At 40.4% G+C, this 17765-nt stretch overlaps 1 protein-coding gene across 3 annotated transcripts in view; it reads left to right on the forward strand.

The window, feature by feature from the left end:
• LOC124795984 (neurofibromin) overlaps positions 1 to 17765 on the forward strand; it is a 489110-nt gene that overhangs the window by 204256 nt on the left and 267089 nt on the right. For all 3 annotated transcript variants that reach the window (XM_047260068.1, XM_047260083.1, XM_047260076.1), the window contains 6 exons: positions 3169 to 3302; positions 3526 to 3700; positions 3778 to 4017; positions 4117 to 4308; positions 7703 to 7825; positions 7963 to 8101. In XM_047260068.1, coding sequence (XP_047116024.1) covers positions 3169 to 3302; positions 3526 to 3700; positions 3778 to 4017; positions 4117 to 4308; positions 7703 to 7825; positions 7963 to 8101 — 1003 coding nt within the window. The remainder of the gene's footprint in view (positions 1 to 3168; positions 3303 to 3525; positions 3701 to 3777; positions 4018 to 4116; positions 4309 to 7702; positions 7826 to 7962; positions 8102 to 17765) is intronic.

The raw sequence follows: 17765 nt of genomic DNA on the forward strand, positions 1-17765 counted from the left end.
AAATAATTTTAAATAGTGTGTGCTAGATAGAAACATTCCCTTGTTACAAATCACACTCTACTTTTTCTATAAGTAGCATGTGGTTGTGTAAGTCACACCTTTGGCCATTCAGCTATGTAACTTCCAGTTCCAGTAGTTCCGAAGTCTATAGTTGAACTCGAGCAGTGACCACGAAGATGTTTAAAAATCACAGTCACCAGTTCTTGAACATAACATTTACTACAAATAATGCCGTATGAAAACCTTCACTTTTCATGGAAGTTCTTTAGTAATTTCCTTTAAATTGTTATGAGTCTTCATGTAGAATATATAAAATAAGCGATGGTTTGGCAATGTTATTTAACAAACTTTGTCAGTGCTTTGTAAGTAGAACTCAGTGTCAGTTTTGTACGATTCTCATTTCAGATTCAGTATTATTATATGATTTATTGTAGTTTGTTTTTTAGGGAAGCAATTTACAAATGATTGTATGGAGGTACAGGTAATTTAATACTGAAATTAATGCAGCAACTATAATCAGAAATTTTCCCTGGTGAATTTGTAATTTAAAGACAACTGCAAAATACCCACAATAATCCATTTCTTTCATAAGAAGTCTAAAGAACTACGGTATTATATTTTGCTGCTGATCTTGATAAAATTTTCTTATCTCTTTTCTTACTGTATGGCACCAACACTATACATGGTGACACAAAACAGCCATTGCAGACCTTCATCCTTCTGCTGATAACAGACTGTTATAGAAGTTACAGTAAATATATATAGTACCCTATTATGAGAAAAGCTTGAGGTTTAAAAGTAGTAGTAGTTCTGTTTTCTCTCAAAAAATACAGTAAATTTATGTAGCTGAATACTTTCATAGCAACAATAAAAATGGGCTTCATTTGAATTATGTTTCTAAATAACTGTTAAAAGTGTAACCATAATTAACAGATGTGAGACAAGATGCTAACAATTACAGGAATTACTGCCTCAAATGTTGTATATGTCACTAAATTACACTCCTGGAAATTGAAATAAGAACACCGTGAATTCATTGTCCCAGGAAGCGGAAACTTTATTGACACATTCCTGGGGTCAGATACATCACATGATCACACTGACAGAACCACAGGCACATAGACACAGGCAACAGAGCATGCACAATGTCGGCACTAGTACAGTGTATATCCACCTTTCGCAGCAATGCAGGCTGCTATTCTCCCATGGAGACGATCGTAGAGATGCTGGATGTAGTCCTGTGGAACGGCTTGCCATGCCATTTCCACCTGGCGCCTCAGTTGGACCAGCGTTCGTGCTGGACGTGCAGACCGCGTGAGACGACGCTTCATCCAGTCCCAAACATGCTCAATGGGGGACAGATCCGGAGATCTTGCTGGCCAGGGTAGTTGACTTACACCTTCTAGAGCACGTTGGGTGGGACGGGATACATGCGGACGTGCATTGTCCTGTTGAAACAGCAAGTTCCCTTTCCGGTCTACGAATGGTAGAACGATGGGTTCGATGACGGTTTGGATGTACCGTGCACTATTCAGTGTCCCCTCGACGATCATCAGTGGTGTACGGCCAGTGTAGGAGATCGCTCCCCACACCATGATGCCGGGTGTTGGCCCTGTGTGCCTCGGTCGTATGCAGTCCTGATTGTGGCGCTCACCTGCACGGCGCCAAACACGCATACGACCATCATTGGCACCAAGGCAGAAGCGACTCTCATCGCTGAAGACGACACGTCTCCATTCGTCCCTCCATTCACGCCTGTCGCGACACCACTGGAGGCGGGCTGCACGATGTTGGGGCGTGAGCGGAAGACGGCCTAACAGTGTGCGGGACCGTAGCCCAGCTTCATGGAGACGGTTGCGAATGGTCCTCGCCGATACCCCAGGAGCAACAGTGTCCCTAATTTGCTGGGAAGTGGCGGTGCGGTCCCCTACGGCACTGCGTAGGATCCTACGGTCTTGGCGTGCATCGGTGCGTCGCTGCGGTCCGGTCCCAGGTCGACGGGCACGTGCACCTTCCGCCGACCACTGGCGACAACATCGATGTACTGTGGAGACCTCACGCCCCACGTGTTGAGCAATTCGGCGGTACGTCCACCCGGCCTCCCGTATGCCCACTATACGCCCTCGCTCAAAGTCCGTCAACTGCACATACGGTTCACGTCCACGCTGTCGCGGCATGCTACCAGTGTTAAAGACTGCGATGGAGCTCCGTATGCCACGGCAAACTGGCTGACACTGACGGCGGCGGTGCACAAATGCTGCGCAGCTAGCGCCATTCGACGGCCAACACCGCAGTTCCTGGTGTGTCCGCTGTGCCGTGCGTGTGATCATTGCTTGTACAGCCCTCTCGCAGTGTCCGGAGCAAGTATGGTGGGTCTGACACACCGGTGTCAATGTGTTCTTTTTTCCATTTCCAGGAGTGTATTATGAATGATGTTGCTTTAATATTCACAATGGATAATGATCTGTGATTGATCTGTACAAACCTTATATTTGTATGCATGTGTTTTATGATAACAGCAAGGAGTCATGTAATAGGTTCCACATGCAAGAGTAACATACCACATTCCAAGGAAACTGCATTTAGATGAAGTGTGAATAGCAACTGTATTTGATCTCTCAAGGTGCTCTTCGCTCATATAAGTAGACGAGATCACACATAAATAACCTTTTCTTCTCATCTCTCTGTCACAACTCATACGTCCTGCATCTCTGAGCCACCTCCATTGCCTCTTGTATGCCCATTTTATACATTTTCTTCTGCCACTGTCATGTTTTCCACAAGAAGACTCTTTATTTATCACCATTCATCATTTTCCTTTTCTCCATTTCTCCTTCTCCTTCTCCTTCTCCTTCTCCTTCTTCTTCTTCTTCTTCTTCCTCGTATGCAAAAGGCTGTGCCTTGTCTCAGCAACAAGTCTCTCCCATGTTATGCCGTCCACTTCATTTCTGGATAATTGCGCCACTTTTCTTCTTTTAGTAGATATTCGACTATTTTTGTCTCATCCACCCTTTGTTTTTCTTTCCCAAATTTTTCCCTTCAAATATATCTGTTAAAAAAATTGTGGCGGCCCTGCACATAACCAAGAATTTTTCTCTCTCTTTGTTGAATAGTTGCTATGAGGCTTAAAACTATAATCATAAATTCAAATACTTTTCTGTATTTCAGATTTCCTCCACAGTTGCGGAGTATGTGCCACTGCTTATACCAAGTATTAAGTAAACGTTTCCCGCAAATTCCTCAAAACAATATTGGTGCTGTTGGCACTGTGATATTTTTGAGATTTATAAATCCAGCAATTGGTGAGTTCGTTTTATTTAACTTTATCTCAGGGTGTCGCATAGAATTAGTATAATTTCTGTCTTTATCTGAATAATTATTTGTTAGCATATCTGTGGGAATAGCTTGCCATATTAAAAACCAATTTGCACTTTTGTTTTTTATAAGAGAACAGTGAACACATTTTATTCCACAAACTACTTCAAAATTAATGATACCATACTAATAGTTTTCACACTGTCTCAGTTTCACCACAGGAAATGGGTATTGTGAACAAGCAAGTGCCACCTTCTGTCAAAAGAGGACTCATGCTGATGTCAAAAATACTCCAGAATATTGCAAATCATGTAGAATTCAGCAAGGAGCAACATATGCTTCCTTTCAATGATTTCCTACGTGCTCATTTTGAAATTGGACGAAGGTATATATTTGAAAAGCTATCTATTATTGATATTACTTTATTTTGGTGCACATTGAAGAAAACATTATTTTTTTCAGATTTTTCATTCAGATTGCATCAGATTGTGAAACTGTGGACCAGGCATCACATTCAATGTCTTTCATCAGTGATGCAAATGTACTAGCTTTGCATAGATTGCTTTGGAACCATCAAGAAAGGATCGGTGATTATTTATCAAGCAGCCGTGACCACAAGGCTGTAGGGCGCAGGCCTTTTGATAAAATGGCCACATTGCTAGCTTACCTTGGTCCTCCAGAACATAAACCTATAGATTCACAGTAAGTTTATCTAATTTTAGATAAATAAATTTTCATAATATGGCTTCTGGTTGTGAATTTAATTTTTCTTAAATTTAAAGCCTGTATAATGTCGCGTAGTTTGCTTTTTTCTTCATATGCCAGGTGGAGTTCTATTGATATGTCCAGCACAAATTTTGAAGAAATAATGGTCAAGCACAATATGCATGAGAAAGAAGAATTCAAGTCCATAAAATCACTGAATATTTTTTATCAAGCTGGAACCTCAAAGGCTGGATATCCAGTGTTCTACTATATTGCTCGTCGTTACAAGTGAAGTATTCTTCATAATTACAATATTAAAAATATTGTACTCTGTAAAGCAAGTGATATGGATTGTTTACCTGAAATTTATAAACCATTGCATTTGTGGTACAGCCTCATCTCAGGGATTGGAGTGGTATATCCATAAACCTACAGTCTATCCTTTTCATAATATTGTCATATCAAGTTTCATACTTCAGTTACAATTCAAAGTACATTGTTTTTTTTGTGTGTGTGTGTGTGTGTGTGTGTGTGTGTGTGTGTGTGTGTGTGCGCGTGTGTGTGTAAGAGTGTACCAACATGCAAATAAAAAAAATAGCTTTTTATGTCTTGTATGTCTCTATTCTTCTGAAGGAGAAAAATTATGTATTGTTTCAGTTTTAGATAAGTGTCTCCTACAAAAAATGTAGCATATTGCTTTTGTATTAGTTTTCTTTGAGCTTTAATCATTTCTATTCAATCACTATCACCCCTGGAGACTTTTCTCTCACATGTCGTCAATGGTTTCATAAACTTTTTTCTGTTATTACTTACACAATGTCATTATTTTCATGCTATCTATCTTTGTTTCTGATTCATCATTTGAGCTTTATACAACTATACTCAGAAAGAATTTAATTATTAAATATAAAGATTCACTTGCAGGCCACTGTACGTGTAAACAGATGTTACAAGCTCTTATGGGTCACCCCCTCTAACATTACCTTTTTTTTTCAGTTCCGAAACCTGATTACTAAGTTGGTCTATTTGGTATTGTACCCTGTCCATTTTATTATTATTTTCAGTTAACTGATCATTGACTGCACTAAATTTGCTATTGTTATCTGTTTTTATTTCTGTTAACTGATCATTAGCTGCACCAAATTTGCTGTCGTCCATCTTCATTTCCTCTAATTTTAATAAAATAAATTGCAAAATATCGGTTTTCACTGTTTTTTTGCTGATTACACTGTCACTTGGTTTAAACATGTCTTGGCTGGCTGGGTCCTACAGCCTTCACATCTACATCATTACCCTTGTCTCTATTCTTTTTCCTAGCAATCACACAAGTCTACCAGAAATATCAATTTCACAAATAGTTTGTACTTATATTTTCTGATGTCCTTCATCATAGTTATCAAGTCCTCTTTCAATTCATGTGGTCTGGCCAGTACTTACCTCAGCTCAGTACAGCCGATAGATACACATAAAACAGAACTGAAAATTTACATTCCTAGCTTTCGGAACTTTGTTCCTTCATCAGGGAGGAGAGAGGGGAAAAAAAAGGGAAGAAGGGAAAGTGGATTCAGTTACTCACAACCCAGGTTATGAAGCAACAGGGAAAGGTAAACAGGGAGGGTAGCAAGGATGGAGGCATGGTTGTCAGAGGGAAGCCAAAGACATTCTACTGTAAGTACTGTGCCAGCTTCAAACCAAAGAGGATGCATACAGAAGTAAAGTATAAAGATAAACACAACTATGTAGGATGAAAAGATGCATGAATGGCTACCACTGCTTATGACAACAACCAAACTGGCTGAGCGAATGAACGGACACAGACGAACTGTCCGCCTAGGAGATGCCCAATACCCAGTAGCGGAGCATGCCCTCCAGCATAATTCTAGGGACCTAGGAACCTGCTACACCGTATGTGCCATTTGGCTTCTCCCACCCAACACCAGTCCCTCTGAACTGCGGAGATGGGAACTTGCACTCCAACACATCCTTTCATCCCGCCATCCCCCTGGACTGAACCTACGTTAAAGAACCTCACTCCCATTCACTCTTCAGTCTTCTCCTCTTTCCCTTTCCTCTTTAGCCATTCATGCATCTTTTCATCCTACATAGTTGTGTTTATCTTTATACTTTACTTCTGTATGCATCCTCTTTGGTTTGAAGCTGGCACAGTACTTACAGTAGAATGTCTTTGGCTTCCCTCTGACAACCATGCCTCCATCCTTGCTACCCTCCCTGTTTACCTTTCCCTGTTGCTTCATAACCTGGGTTGTGAGTAACTGAATCCACTTTCCCTTCTTCCCTTTTTTTTCCCCTCTCTCCTCCCTGATGAAGGAACAAAGTTCCGAAAGCTAGGAATGTAAATTTTCAGTTCTGTTTTATGTGTATCTATCGGCTGTACTGAGCTGAGGTAAGTACTGGCCAGCCCCTCTATCTCTTTGTTAGTATTTGTTTCACATCTTATATGAGATTTTCCATTAATCATTTAATTCATGTGGTCTGCCATTGTTGATGTTATTACGTCACTGTTGATCCGACTTTGTAGGGCAGTCCCCAGGTCTTCTTTTTTCAATTGACTGGAGTTTCCATATATATAAAAGCTAGAAATGACACACATCACTTTTCTTTCTTCTTCTGCAACAGACAAATTTTGTTATCGGTCAACAGATCACGGCTGTTGCCCGTACTTCTAATCTTACCCTCCCACACATCGCCATTATATTTCTCCATTATTTGCAAAACATTCAAAAGCTTTGAGAGGCATAAGATATACCAAAGAAGAACTTTTTACTTATATTCATTATCTTCTTGTTGTTGGCTCTAATTATTGCCGTGTCTAGAGGCAGTAATTTTATAACATTGCGGGTTCCTGAAGACGAAATAACTGATGAGGATTTGCCTGTTGCTACGAATACCTTTTTATTTTATCCCATCCTTTTATATCACACCAACTTTACAACTTTCACTTCTACCACACCAAAAATTACGTTGTTATTGACAAGTTTAGAAAAACGTCTACTTCCATCTGAGGCTTGCCCACCACTACTTACATTCTGCTGTACTCACAATTTCCAAAGAGTTTACAAAGCAAAACAGTTTACAAACTTTCTTGACTGGAGAAGAATCTTTACCAAATTATATCATTATTGTATAAATAAATCCAGAAATAAATGTGGTAATTAGTGTTAGATTGTGCAAGTAGCAATATGAGTTTTAAGTATGCCAGAAATTTTGTAATTTCAAATATTTTTAAAGGAAGAGTGGTTTTAACTCTTAGTACATATTGACTGTAACACATTAATTTCATTTTATACATTTTAGCCTGAAATATAATACATTGTAAACAAAATCATATGATGAAGTTCATTCAGTTAAACAGTTGAGAATGTTTACCTGTACAAGAATCGAGAGTATACGTGGTATTGGTGATTTCTATTAGTAATGTTAGAGGAGGGTGACCCATTATAAAGTGATTGCTGTGATGAAGTTGTTGAATGTTTCTTGTATCAGCATTGTCATTTATATCATTTCATCAATTCAAATATGTAAGTGTGTGACTATTGTCAGCTCTTTTTACACCAACCTAATTTACCTTTCTTGATGATGATGCTCTTTTACAAGATTTTGCTTGAAGTCAGTTATAGGTTTCAGTTTTGACTACATGAGTATATTATTGTTACTATTACAGGATTGGTGAAACAAATGGAGATCTTCTTATTTACCATGTTATATTAACACTGAAGCCTTTCTGCCACTCTCCATTTGAATTAGTGGTTGATTTTACTCATACCTGCTCTGACAACAGATTTAGGTAGGTTAATCAATGTTAATTGCCTATAACTCCATTAATATTTCTGCCAATCAGTGTCAATGGTCATGTAAAAGAATTATACATACTATCAGAATGCTGAGCAATTCAGTTCGCTAATGTTCTCTCTGCTTTTGCAGGACAGAATTTCTGCAAAAATGGTTTTATGTTCTGCCAGAAGTAGCATATGAAAATGTTCACGCTGCATATGTTTATAACTGCAATAGTTGGGTTAGAGAATACACTAAATTCCATGACCGTATTCTAGCTCCATTGAAGGTATGACCTAAACAGTTTACAAACAAATTGTGTGTAAACTTATACACGTATTTTTAGCTGTAATCTAATCATTTAAGGTGAAAATGTTGTTGGTAAATCTATTGTTGTTCAGACCATATGGCTCCTCTTTATGTTTCTAATTCAATTTTCATGCTGCATATTGCAACATAATACTCATTCATGCAACATAGTGTCTCAGAACAAAGTAATGCTTAGTTTTGTCTGCTAGCTAAATTTCAGTTTCTCCCCCGTTGTGCTTCTTGTTTGTTTATGCTCATGGCCGTCTGCCAGTTTATAGGGTGTGAACTCTACACTTATAGTAACTGTGAAACAAAATCTCTCAGTGTATTGTGACCACACTGAAAGTCTTCCCCTAATGCGCTGACACTTTAACGTGTTAGTTTCATGTGGTATGTATTTTGTACTGTGGTTGCATCAAATACCAGCAGATGTTTGGGTGACCCACCTCATTTATGACACTACCAAACTTACCAAGAAATTGCACAATAGACTTACTGAAGACTTAGTGTTGTATCCTGGTCCATCACAGAGTTTGATTACAATCTTCACAACACCAGAAGGGATCGGCAATCCCTAGGGCCACGTGCCCTTTCTGCTTTCGATGAAACACGGTACATGGGTGTTGGCTGGCTTCCCTGACTGCCTTCTTAATTATGTCCGTATTGGGTCAGGTATGGGTTGCACAGTCATGAATACCCACAAAAGGGTGAAATCAGTATACTGCATACTTTATAATAAAATAATGTCAAAAAAATCTTAAATCAGTGAAGCACTCCATTCACTAATTGAAAAATGCTGCTATTTCTCAACAGAAGCAATCAGTTGTTGAATGCTTAAATAAATGCAAAAGAAGAAAACAAGCAAAGATCATTTCCAGAAAAAAACTACTTAAGTTTTTGCAACAGTTAAACTAACATTCCATTCAAAAAGTTGCTGTCACTTAAAAAAAAATTAGTTTGAAAGCATTCACACTTCGTCTTCCGGCACATAGTGTGCTGCCCTTTTAAATTTTTACACCTAATCATGGGGGGCACCAAAAATGAATGCTACATTTTTAGGTCCCTATTAATATATTCGAAAAAATTCTCTCTACATTGTTGTAAACATGCAACTTGCTAATTATTTGCAGGGTAGAATCACACACAAATGGTACTGAAAAGTATTAGAGATGTCCCAGCACAAGTGACAGTCCTGAATATGGAGGTATTGAAGTTTATATCGTAGTGTAATGCAGCTTTCATATTACTAGGCATACAACCAGGTAAACTTAGATGAGCATCAGTAAAATACAAAATGCAGTTAGAGTTACAGTGCAATGTAATGTAAAAGTATGGGTTTAATGGCAGGTCAGATGAGCAAAAGGCATTCCCATGTGTTATCATGCTGGCCACAATGGAGACAATAGTCTTTAGATTAGATTAATACTAGTTCCATGGATCATGAATACGATATTTCATAATGATGTGGAATGAGTCAAATTTTCCAATAAATGACATAATTAAGTTAATTTAACAACGTAATTAAGTTAATATAACAAGTCTGTTTAGTGGGTGTGGTTTTAGTAAAAGGTGAATTACATGTGAAAGTAGTGGAGACTTGCCCTTCATTCACAATTAGAGATAACTGCAGAATGCTTCTCAGAGACCGTGTAGCTGTTTTAAGTTTGTATTCTGAAGCAAAGTTCAGACCAATCCAATTTAGAGCTCCCCATATTAAAAATGGAATCCACAATATAACACTGTAGCCAAACCAATGTCACACTTCACACACACTCCCCAGATTGCATCATAACTGTGACTCAAGCCAGCCCAAGGCCGGCTTATACATCTGATTCTGGGATGGTGTCACCAAAGGGTGCTCTTGTTGATAAATGCCATCTCGATGGTTGTGCCATAGTGGTTAACAGTGATCGGGTGGCACCACTACATCACTCCCCTCCCTTACAGTAGCGATCACCTGAGGACAAATGTGTACATAGTGCATGGTTCAATGATGGTGCCACAGGGAGAGATTGTGGATCAGTGAACATGAGTGCTGCTGCAGAAGGATGGAGCAAGATGAGGCTCCATGGATGTTGCATGAGTCACCCCTGGAGTTGAGGGTAGAGAAACAGGCAGCTGCTGAGGCAAAGTTGATTTCTGTGACACTGCAGGAATCCACAGTCTTAGGCCACAGTAAACAACATGGACCTTTGGTAGATGAGTAACAAAGGCGAAACCAGGTTTGGTGGTGTCTGGACTCATATGTCATAAGTGGCACACCCACCTGCATCAAAGAAGGCCTTAATAATGGCATGCACTTGTGGCTGATGCAACTAGTCCAGGTGCTGCAGTGAGGGTGGCGATGTAGCTGTGCCACCGTGTCATGGCCTACAGTCAGGGTGACCTGTAAGTTGCTAGGAAACCACAATGGTTGATAAGTGCAGTATAGGGCATCATTTCCACTGGCAGTGGCCGTAACATAATCTTGCATATATTTGAGTCCATTTGCTGAGAGATTGAAGCCCAAATACGTCAGACACTGTTATCTGAAAGAACATTTGAATTGGTTGCATTTTTGTCCTATTACTGTTTCAGGAATCATAAATCCAAAAGTGTGAAAAGAGTCTATTTCAGAAATGATGCCCATTTTGGCATCAGTTACCACAAAAAAATTTACTCAATGAATGAATTGGTCGTAAGTGAAATTAGAAATGTTCCTATCAAGGATGCATTATGATACTGGTAGGTCCAAAAATTTGTCTCAGCAGCCAGCAAATATGGTGACCATAATCTTAATTAATTAGACTGATTCAGCAAGGGCACAGAAGCACCTGTGTCCAGGAGTAATTTCATATGTTGTTTGCCTATCAATACATGTAAGTACATTTGCTGGGTTGCGTCTAGAAAACGCTACTTCAAGCAGAGATGTGTTGCATGACCCTCACATTCATCTGTTGCTAGCATTAGCTGATGATTTGGATAATGATTATAAAAACCCTTCTAATCAGCGGTCAAAGAAGGGAGAACCAAACCATCATTCCGTCATGTTGTTGTTGTGGTCTTCAGTTCAGAGACTGGTTTGATGCAGCCCTCCATGCTACTCTACCCTGCACAAGCCTCTTCATCTCCGAGTAACTACTGCAACTTACATCCTTCTGAATCTGTTTAGTGTATTCATGCCTTGGTCTCCCTCTACAATTTTTACCCTCCGCATTTCCCTCCAATACTAAATTGATGATCCCTTGATGCCTCAGAATGTGTTCTACCAACAATCCCTTCTTTTACTCAAGTTGTGCCACAAATTTCTCTTCTCCCCAATTGTATTCAGTACCTCCTCATTAGTTATGTGATCTACCCATCTAATCTTCAGCGTTCTTCTGTATCACCGTATTTTGAAAGCTTCTGTTCTCTTCTTGTCTAAAGTATTTATCGTCCCTGTTTCACTTCCATACATGGCCACACTCCATACAAATACTTTCGGTAACAACTTCCTGACACTTAAATCTATACTCGATGTAAAAAATTTCTCTTCTTCAGAAATGCTTTCCTTGCCATTGCCAGTCTACATTTTATATCCTCTCTACTTCGTCCATCATCAGTTATTTTGCTCCTCAAATAGCAAAACTCCTTTACTACTTTAAGTGTCTCATTTCCTAATCTAATTCCCTCAGCTTCACCAGACTTAATTTGACTACATTCCATTATCTTTGTTTTGCTTATCTTGATGTTCATTTTATATCCTCCTTTCAAGACAATGCCCATTCCGTTCAACTGCACTTCCAGGTCCTTTGCTGTCTCCATATAAATACTTTAAGAACTTAAATTATGTTAAAAAATTTCTCTTCTTCAGAAATGCATTCCTTGCCACTGCCAGTCTGCATTTTATATCCTTTCTACTTTGACCATCAGTTATTTTCCTCCCCAAATAGCAAAACTCATCTACTACTTCAAATGTTTCATTTCCTAATCTCATTCCCTCAGCATCACCTGATTTAATTCGGCCACATTTCATTATCCTCAATTTGCTTTTGTTGATATTCATCTTATATCCTTCTTTGAAGACACTGTCCATTCCATTCAACTGCTCTTCCAGGTCCTTTTCCCATGTCTGACAGAATTACATTGTCATCAGAATGCCTCAAAGTTTTTATTTTTCTCCGCGGATGTTAATTCTTCTCCAAATTTTTCTTTGTTTCCTTTACTGCTTGCTCAATACACAGACTGAGTAACATCAGAGATAAGCTACAACCCTGTATCGCTCCCTTCTCAGCCACTGCTTCCCTTTCGTGCCCCTTCACTCTAACAACTGCCATTTAGTTTCTGTACAAATTGTAAATAGCCTTTCACTCCCTGCATTTGACCCATGTCACCTTCAGAATTTGAAAGTGAGTATTCCAGTCAACATTGTCAAAAGCTTTCTCTAAGTCTACAAATGCTAGAAATGTAGGTTTGCCTTTCCTTGATCTATCTTCTAGGATAAGTCGTTGGGTCAGTATTGCCTCATGTGTTCCAACATTTCTACGGAATCCAAAGTGATCTTCCCCGAGGTCAGCTTCTATCAGTTTTTCCATTTGTCTGTAAAGAACTCGTGCTAATATTTTGCAGTCGTGACTTATTAAACTGATAGTTTGGTAATTTTCACACCTGTCAACAGCTGCTTTCTTTGGGATTGGAATTATTATATTCTTCTTGAAGTCTATCATAATTTTGACTGTTAGCCACCATACTGGCTGATAAGAGAGACAAACTTCATTATTATAATATAAATATTTGCATGGCTTATTTAAATATGCAGCTACAATATTTAATAGTCATTGCCTTAATTTTATGTTTTATCTGCCCTCATGTGAGCATTTTTCAAACACAGACTTCTCAAAAGAAAACACATACACCTAGTTATGCAGGGTTACCATGTAGCCTCTTGAGTTTGGTCAGTTGCAGGAAGCATGTCACCATAAAAAATGTGTTCCTATCCTGTAGATTATAGGATATGGGTTCCGCTTTTTGCAAACACACTGCTTTTTCTTTTTACCCAAACATGTTTCAGCACCTCTGTGCCATCATCAGTGGGTTTTTTTGTTTATTGAAAAGCTGTAAAAAGTGAAAATATTTTAGGTTGTAATTGATTTAACAAAGTGAGGCCTATAGAAAGCTTTTGTTTCTATTTGCTTCTTACCGTGATTTTGCGTAATGTGGGTTTACAGAACCAACTCTATAGTGTCCTGCACTGACAGCTTGTCAGCCAAGTGATGTAAATGTAAATTTCATCAGCAATGTAACACATCCTTTGATTTTTGAAAACGTGATTTTTGGTGTGTCAAAATGTTTTGCATATATATTTGTTACTACTCACATTTTGTGGTAACTGATCTTTCTTGTTTTGGATTTCGAGGACACTGCACACACTTATTAATGTAATTTATTTCTTTATAAACTCCATTTTACTTCACAAGATGTGGTGAGCACTATGTTGGTGTCATTTGTTCCCAAGAGAGTTTGACGCCAAATTTGAATTTTGTTTACTTTTTCTCTCTCTCTCTCTCTCTCTCTCTCTCTCTCTCTCTCTCTCTCTCTGTGTGTGTGTGTGTGTGTGTGTGTGTGTGTGTGTAACCTCGTTTAGCTGTTTGTGTTGCCTTTTCCGTAAAGTTCTTGTAATGCATTAAATAATGTGCCTTTACAGAATATAGTGTATTCATTTAAAACCTGTTTGCCTTCTGCTGTTGTCTCCTGTACATTGATGTTATCTCATTCTGTCTTCTGTTTTTGTTTTGAACGGCCAGTGTCGGTTGGTCACAGTCAGTGTGCTCCCTGCTGCCGTTGGATAAGCAGCTGCAGCAGCAAGTCGTATACTCCTAGCTCACTCATTTGTTACATAGTTTAATTCTTAATTTCTTTGCGTGCATATTATAGTATTTGAGAGTTGTAGCATCGCATTTTAGTACCTGAATACTGTAAAATCGCGTAGTCTCCTTCCGACGCCGAGCAGTGTGTCAGCAGTGTGCAAGTAGCAGCATTACTGCATTTACTAGGCAATCTTGTATTTTAATAACCGTTTAAATTTTGTGTCGATTTGTTTGCGCTCTCTGTAGATTAGTTCAGACGTTCTTTGCACAACAGTTTTTAGCATGGATAGGGACTGCAACTGCTGTGTTCGGATGCAGGCTGAGTTGGCATCCCTTCGCGCCCAGCTTCAGGCAGTGTTGGCTTCAGTCACACAGCTTGAGACTGTTGCCAATGGGCATCACTGTGGGGGTCCAGATGGGGGTTTGTCGGGGACAGCCAGCTCGTCCCACGCATCCCCTGATCGGACTACGACTGTGGTTGCCCAGGATACTGCCCGCATTGAGGCTGATCCCTCACCTGTGGTAGAGTGGGAGATCGTCTCAAGGTGTGGCAGGGGGCGAAAGACATTCCGGAGGGCTGAACGGAAGGCCTCTCCAGTTTGTCTGACGAACCAGTTTCAGGCTCTGTCTCAGGCTGATACTGATCTTCGTCCTGACATGGCTGCTTGTCCTGTTCCAGAGGTTGCCCCTCAGTCTGCAAGATCCGGGCGGTCGCAGAGGGTGGGCTTACTGGTAGTTAGGAGCTCCAACGTCAGGCGCGTAATGGGGCCCCTTAGGGATATGGCAGCAAGAGAGGGGAAGAAAACCAATGTGCACTCCGTGTGCATACCGGGGGGAGTCATTCCAGATGTGGAAAGGGTCCTTCCGGATGCCATGAAGGGTACAGGGTGCACCCATCTGCAGGTGGTCGCTCATGTCGGCACCAATTATGTGTGTCGCTATGGATTGGAGGAAATCCTCTCTGGCTTCCGGCGGCTATCTGATTTGGTGAAGACCGCCAGTCTCACTAGCGGGATGAAAGCAGAGCTCACCATCTGCAGCATCGTCGACAGGACTGACTGCGGACCTTTGGTACAGAGCCGAGTGGAGGGTCTGAATCAGAGGCTGAGACGGTTCTGCGACCGTGTGGGCTGCAGATTCCTCGACTTCCGCCATAGGGTGGTGGGGTTTCGGGTTCCGCTGGATAGGTCAGGAGTCCACTACACGCAACAAGCGGCTACACGGGTAGCAGGGGTTGTGTGGCGTGGGCTGGGCGGTTTTTTAGGTTAGATGGCCTTGGGCAAGTACAGAAAGGGCAACAGCCTCAACGGGTGCGAGGCAAAGTCAGGACATGCGGGGACCAAGCAGCAATCGGTATTGTAATTGTAAACTGTCGAAGCTGCGCTGGTAAAGTACCGGAACTTCAAGCGCTGATAAAAAGCACCGAAGCTGAAATCGTTATAGGTACAGAAAGCTGGCTGAAGCCAGAGATAAATTCTGCCGAAATTTTTACAAAGGTACAGACGGTGTTTAGAAAGGATAGATTGCATGCAACCGGTGGTGGAGTGTTTGTCGCTGTTAGTAGTAGTTTATCCTGTAGTGAAGTAGAAGTGGATAGTTCCTGTGAATTATTATGGGTGGAGGTTACACTCAACAACCGAGCTAGGTTAATAATTGGCTCCTTTTACCGACCTCCCGACTCAGCAGCATTAGTGGCAGAACAACTGAGAGAAAATTTGGAATACATTTCACATAAATTTTCTCAGCATGTTATAATCTTAGGTGGAGATTTCAATTTACCAGATATAGACTGGGACACTCAGATGTTTAGGACGGGTGGTAGGGACAGAGCATCGTGTGACATTATACTGAGTGCACTATCCGAAAATTACCTCGAGCAATTAAACAGAGAACCGACTCGTGGAGATAACATCTTGGACCTACTGATAACAAACAGACCCGAACTTTTCGACTCTGTATGTGCAGAACAGGGAATCAGTGATCATAAGGCCGTTTCAGAATCCCTGAATATGGAAGTTAATAGGAATATAAAAAAAGGGAGGAAGTTTTATCTGTTTAGCAAGAATAATAGAAGGCAGATTTCAGACTACCTAACAGATCAAAACGAAAATTTCTGTTCCGACACTGACAATGTTGAGTGTTTATGGAAAAAGTTCAAGGCAATCGTAAAATGCGTTTCAGACAGGTACGTGCCGAGTAAAACTGTGAGGGACGGGAAAAACCCACCGTGGTACAACAACAAAGTTAGGAAACTACTGCGAAAACAAAGAGAGCTTCACTGCAAGTTTAAACGCAGCCAAAACCTCTCAGACAAACAGAAGCTAAACAATGTCAAAGTTAGCATAAGGAGGGCTATGCGTGAAGCGTTCAGTGAATTCGAAAGTAAAATTCTATGTACCGACTTGACAGAAAATCCTCGGAAGTTCTGGTCTTACGTTAAATCAGTAAGTGGCTCGAAACAGCATTTCCAGACACTCCGAGATGATGATGGCATTGAAACAGAGGATGAAAGGCATAAAACTGAAATACTAAACACCTTTTTCCAAAGCTGTTTCACAGAGGAAGACCACACTGCAGTTCCTTCTCTAAATCCTCTCACAAACGAAAAAATGGCTGACATCGAAGTAAGTGTCCAAGGAATAGAAAAGCAACTGGAATCACTCAACAGAGGAAAGTCCACTGGACCTGATGGGATACCAATTCGATTCAACACAGAGTACGCGAAAGAACTTGCCCCCCTTCTAACAGCCGTGTACTGCAAGTCTGTAGAGGAACGGAAGGTTCCAAATGATTGGAAAAGAGCACAGGTACTCCCAGTCTTCAAGAAGGGTCGTCGAGCAGATGCGCAAAACTATAGACCTATATCTCTGACGTTGATCTGTTGTAGAATTTTAGAACATGTTTTTTGCTCGAGTATCATGTCGTTTTTGGAAACTCAGAATCTACTATGTAGGAATCAACATGGATTCCGGAAACAGCGATCGTGTGAGACCCAACTCGCTTTATTTGTTCATGAGACCCAGAAAATATTAGATACAGACTCCCAGGTAGATGCTATTCCAGGTAGATGCTATTTTTCTTGACTTCCGGAAGACGTTCGATACAGTTCCGCACTGTCGCCTGATAAACAAAGTAAGAGCCTACGGAATATCAGACCAGCTGTGTGGCTGGATTGAAGAGTTTTTAGCAAACAGAACACAGCATGTTGTTATCAATGGAGAGACGTCTACAGACGTTAAAGTAACCTCTGGCGTGCCACAGGGGAGTGTTATGGGACCATTGCTTTTCACAATATATATAAATGACCTAGTAGATAGTGTCGGAAGTTCCATGCGGCTTTTCACGGATGATGCTGTAGTATACAGAGAAGTTGCAGCATTAGAAAATTGTAGCGAAATGCAGGAAGATCTGCAGCGGATAGGCACTTTGTGCAGGGAGTGGCAACTGACCCTTAACATAGACAAATGTAATGTATTGTGAATACATAGAAAGAAGGAACCTTTATTGTATGATTATATGATAGCGGAACAAACACTGGTAGCAGTTACTTCTGTAAAATATCTGGGAGTATGCGTGCGGAACGATTTGAAGTGGAATGATCATATAAAATTAATTGTTGGCGGGTACCAGGTTGACATTCATTGGGAGAGTCCTTAGAAAATGTAGTCCATCAACAAAGGAGGTGGCTTACAAAACACTCGTTCGACCTATACTTGAGTATTGCTCATCAGTGTGGGATCCATACCAGATCGGGTTGACGGAGGAGATAGAGAAGATCCAAAGAAGAGCGGCGCGTTTTGTCACAGGGTTATTTGGTAA

The sequence above is a fragment of the Schistocerca piceifrons genome, chromosome 1 (assembly GCF_021461385.2).
Source record: "Schistocerca piceifrons isolate TAMUIC-IGC-003096 chromosome 1, iqSchPice1.1, whole genome shotgun sequence".
Classification (NCBI taxonomy): Eukaryota; Metazoa; Arthropoda; class Insecta; order Orthoptera; family Acrididae; genus Schistocerca; species Schistocerca piceifrons.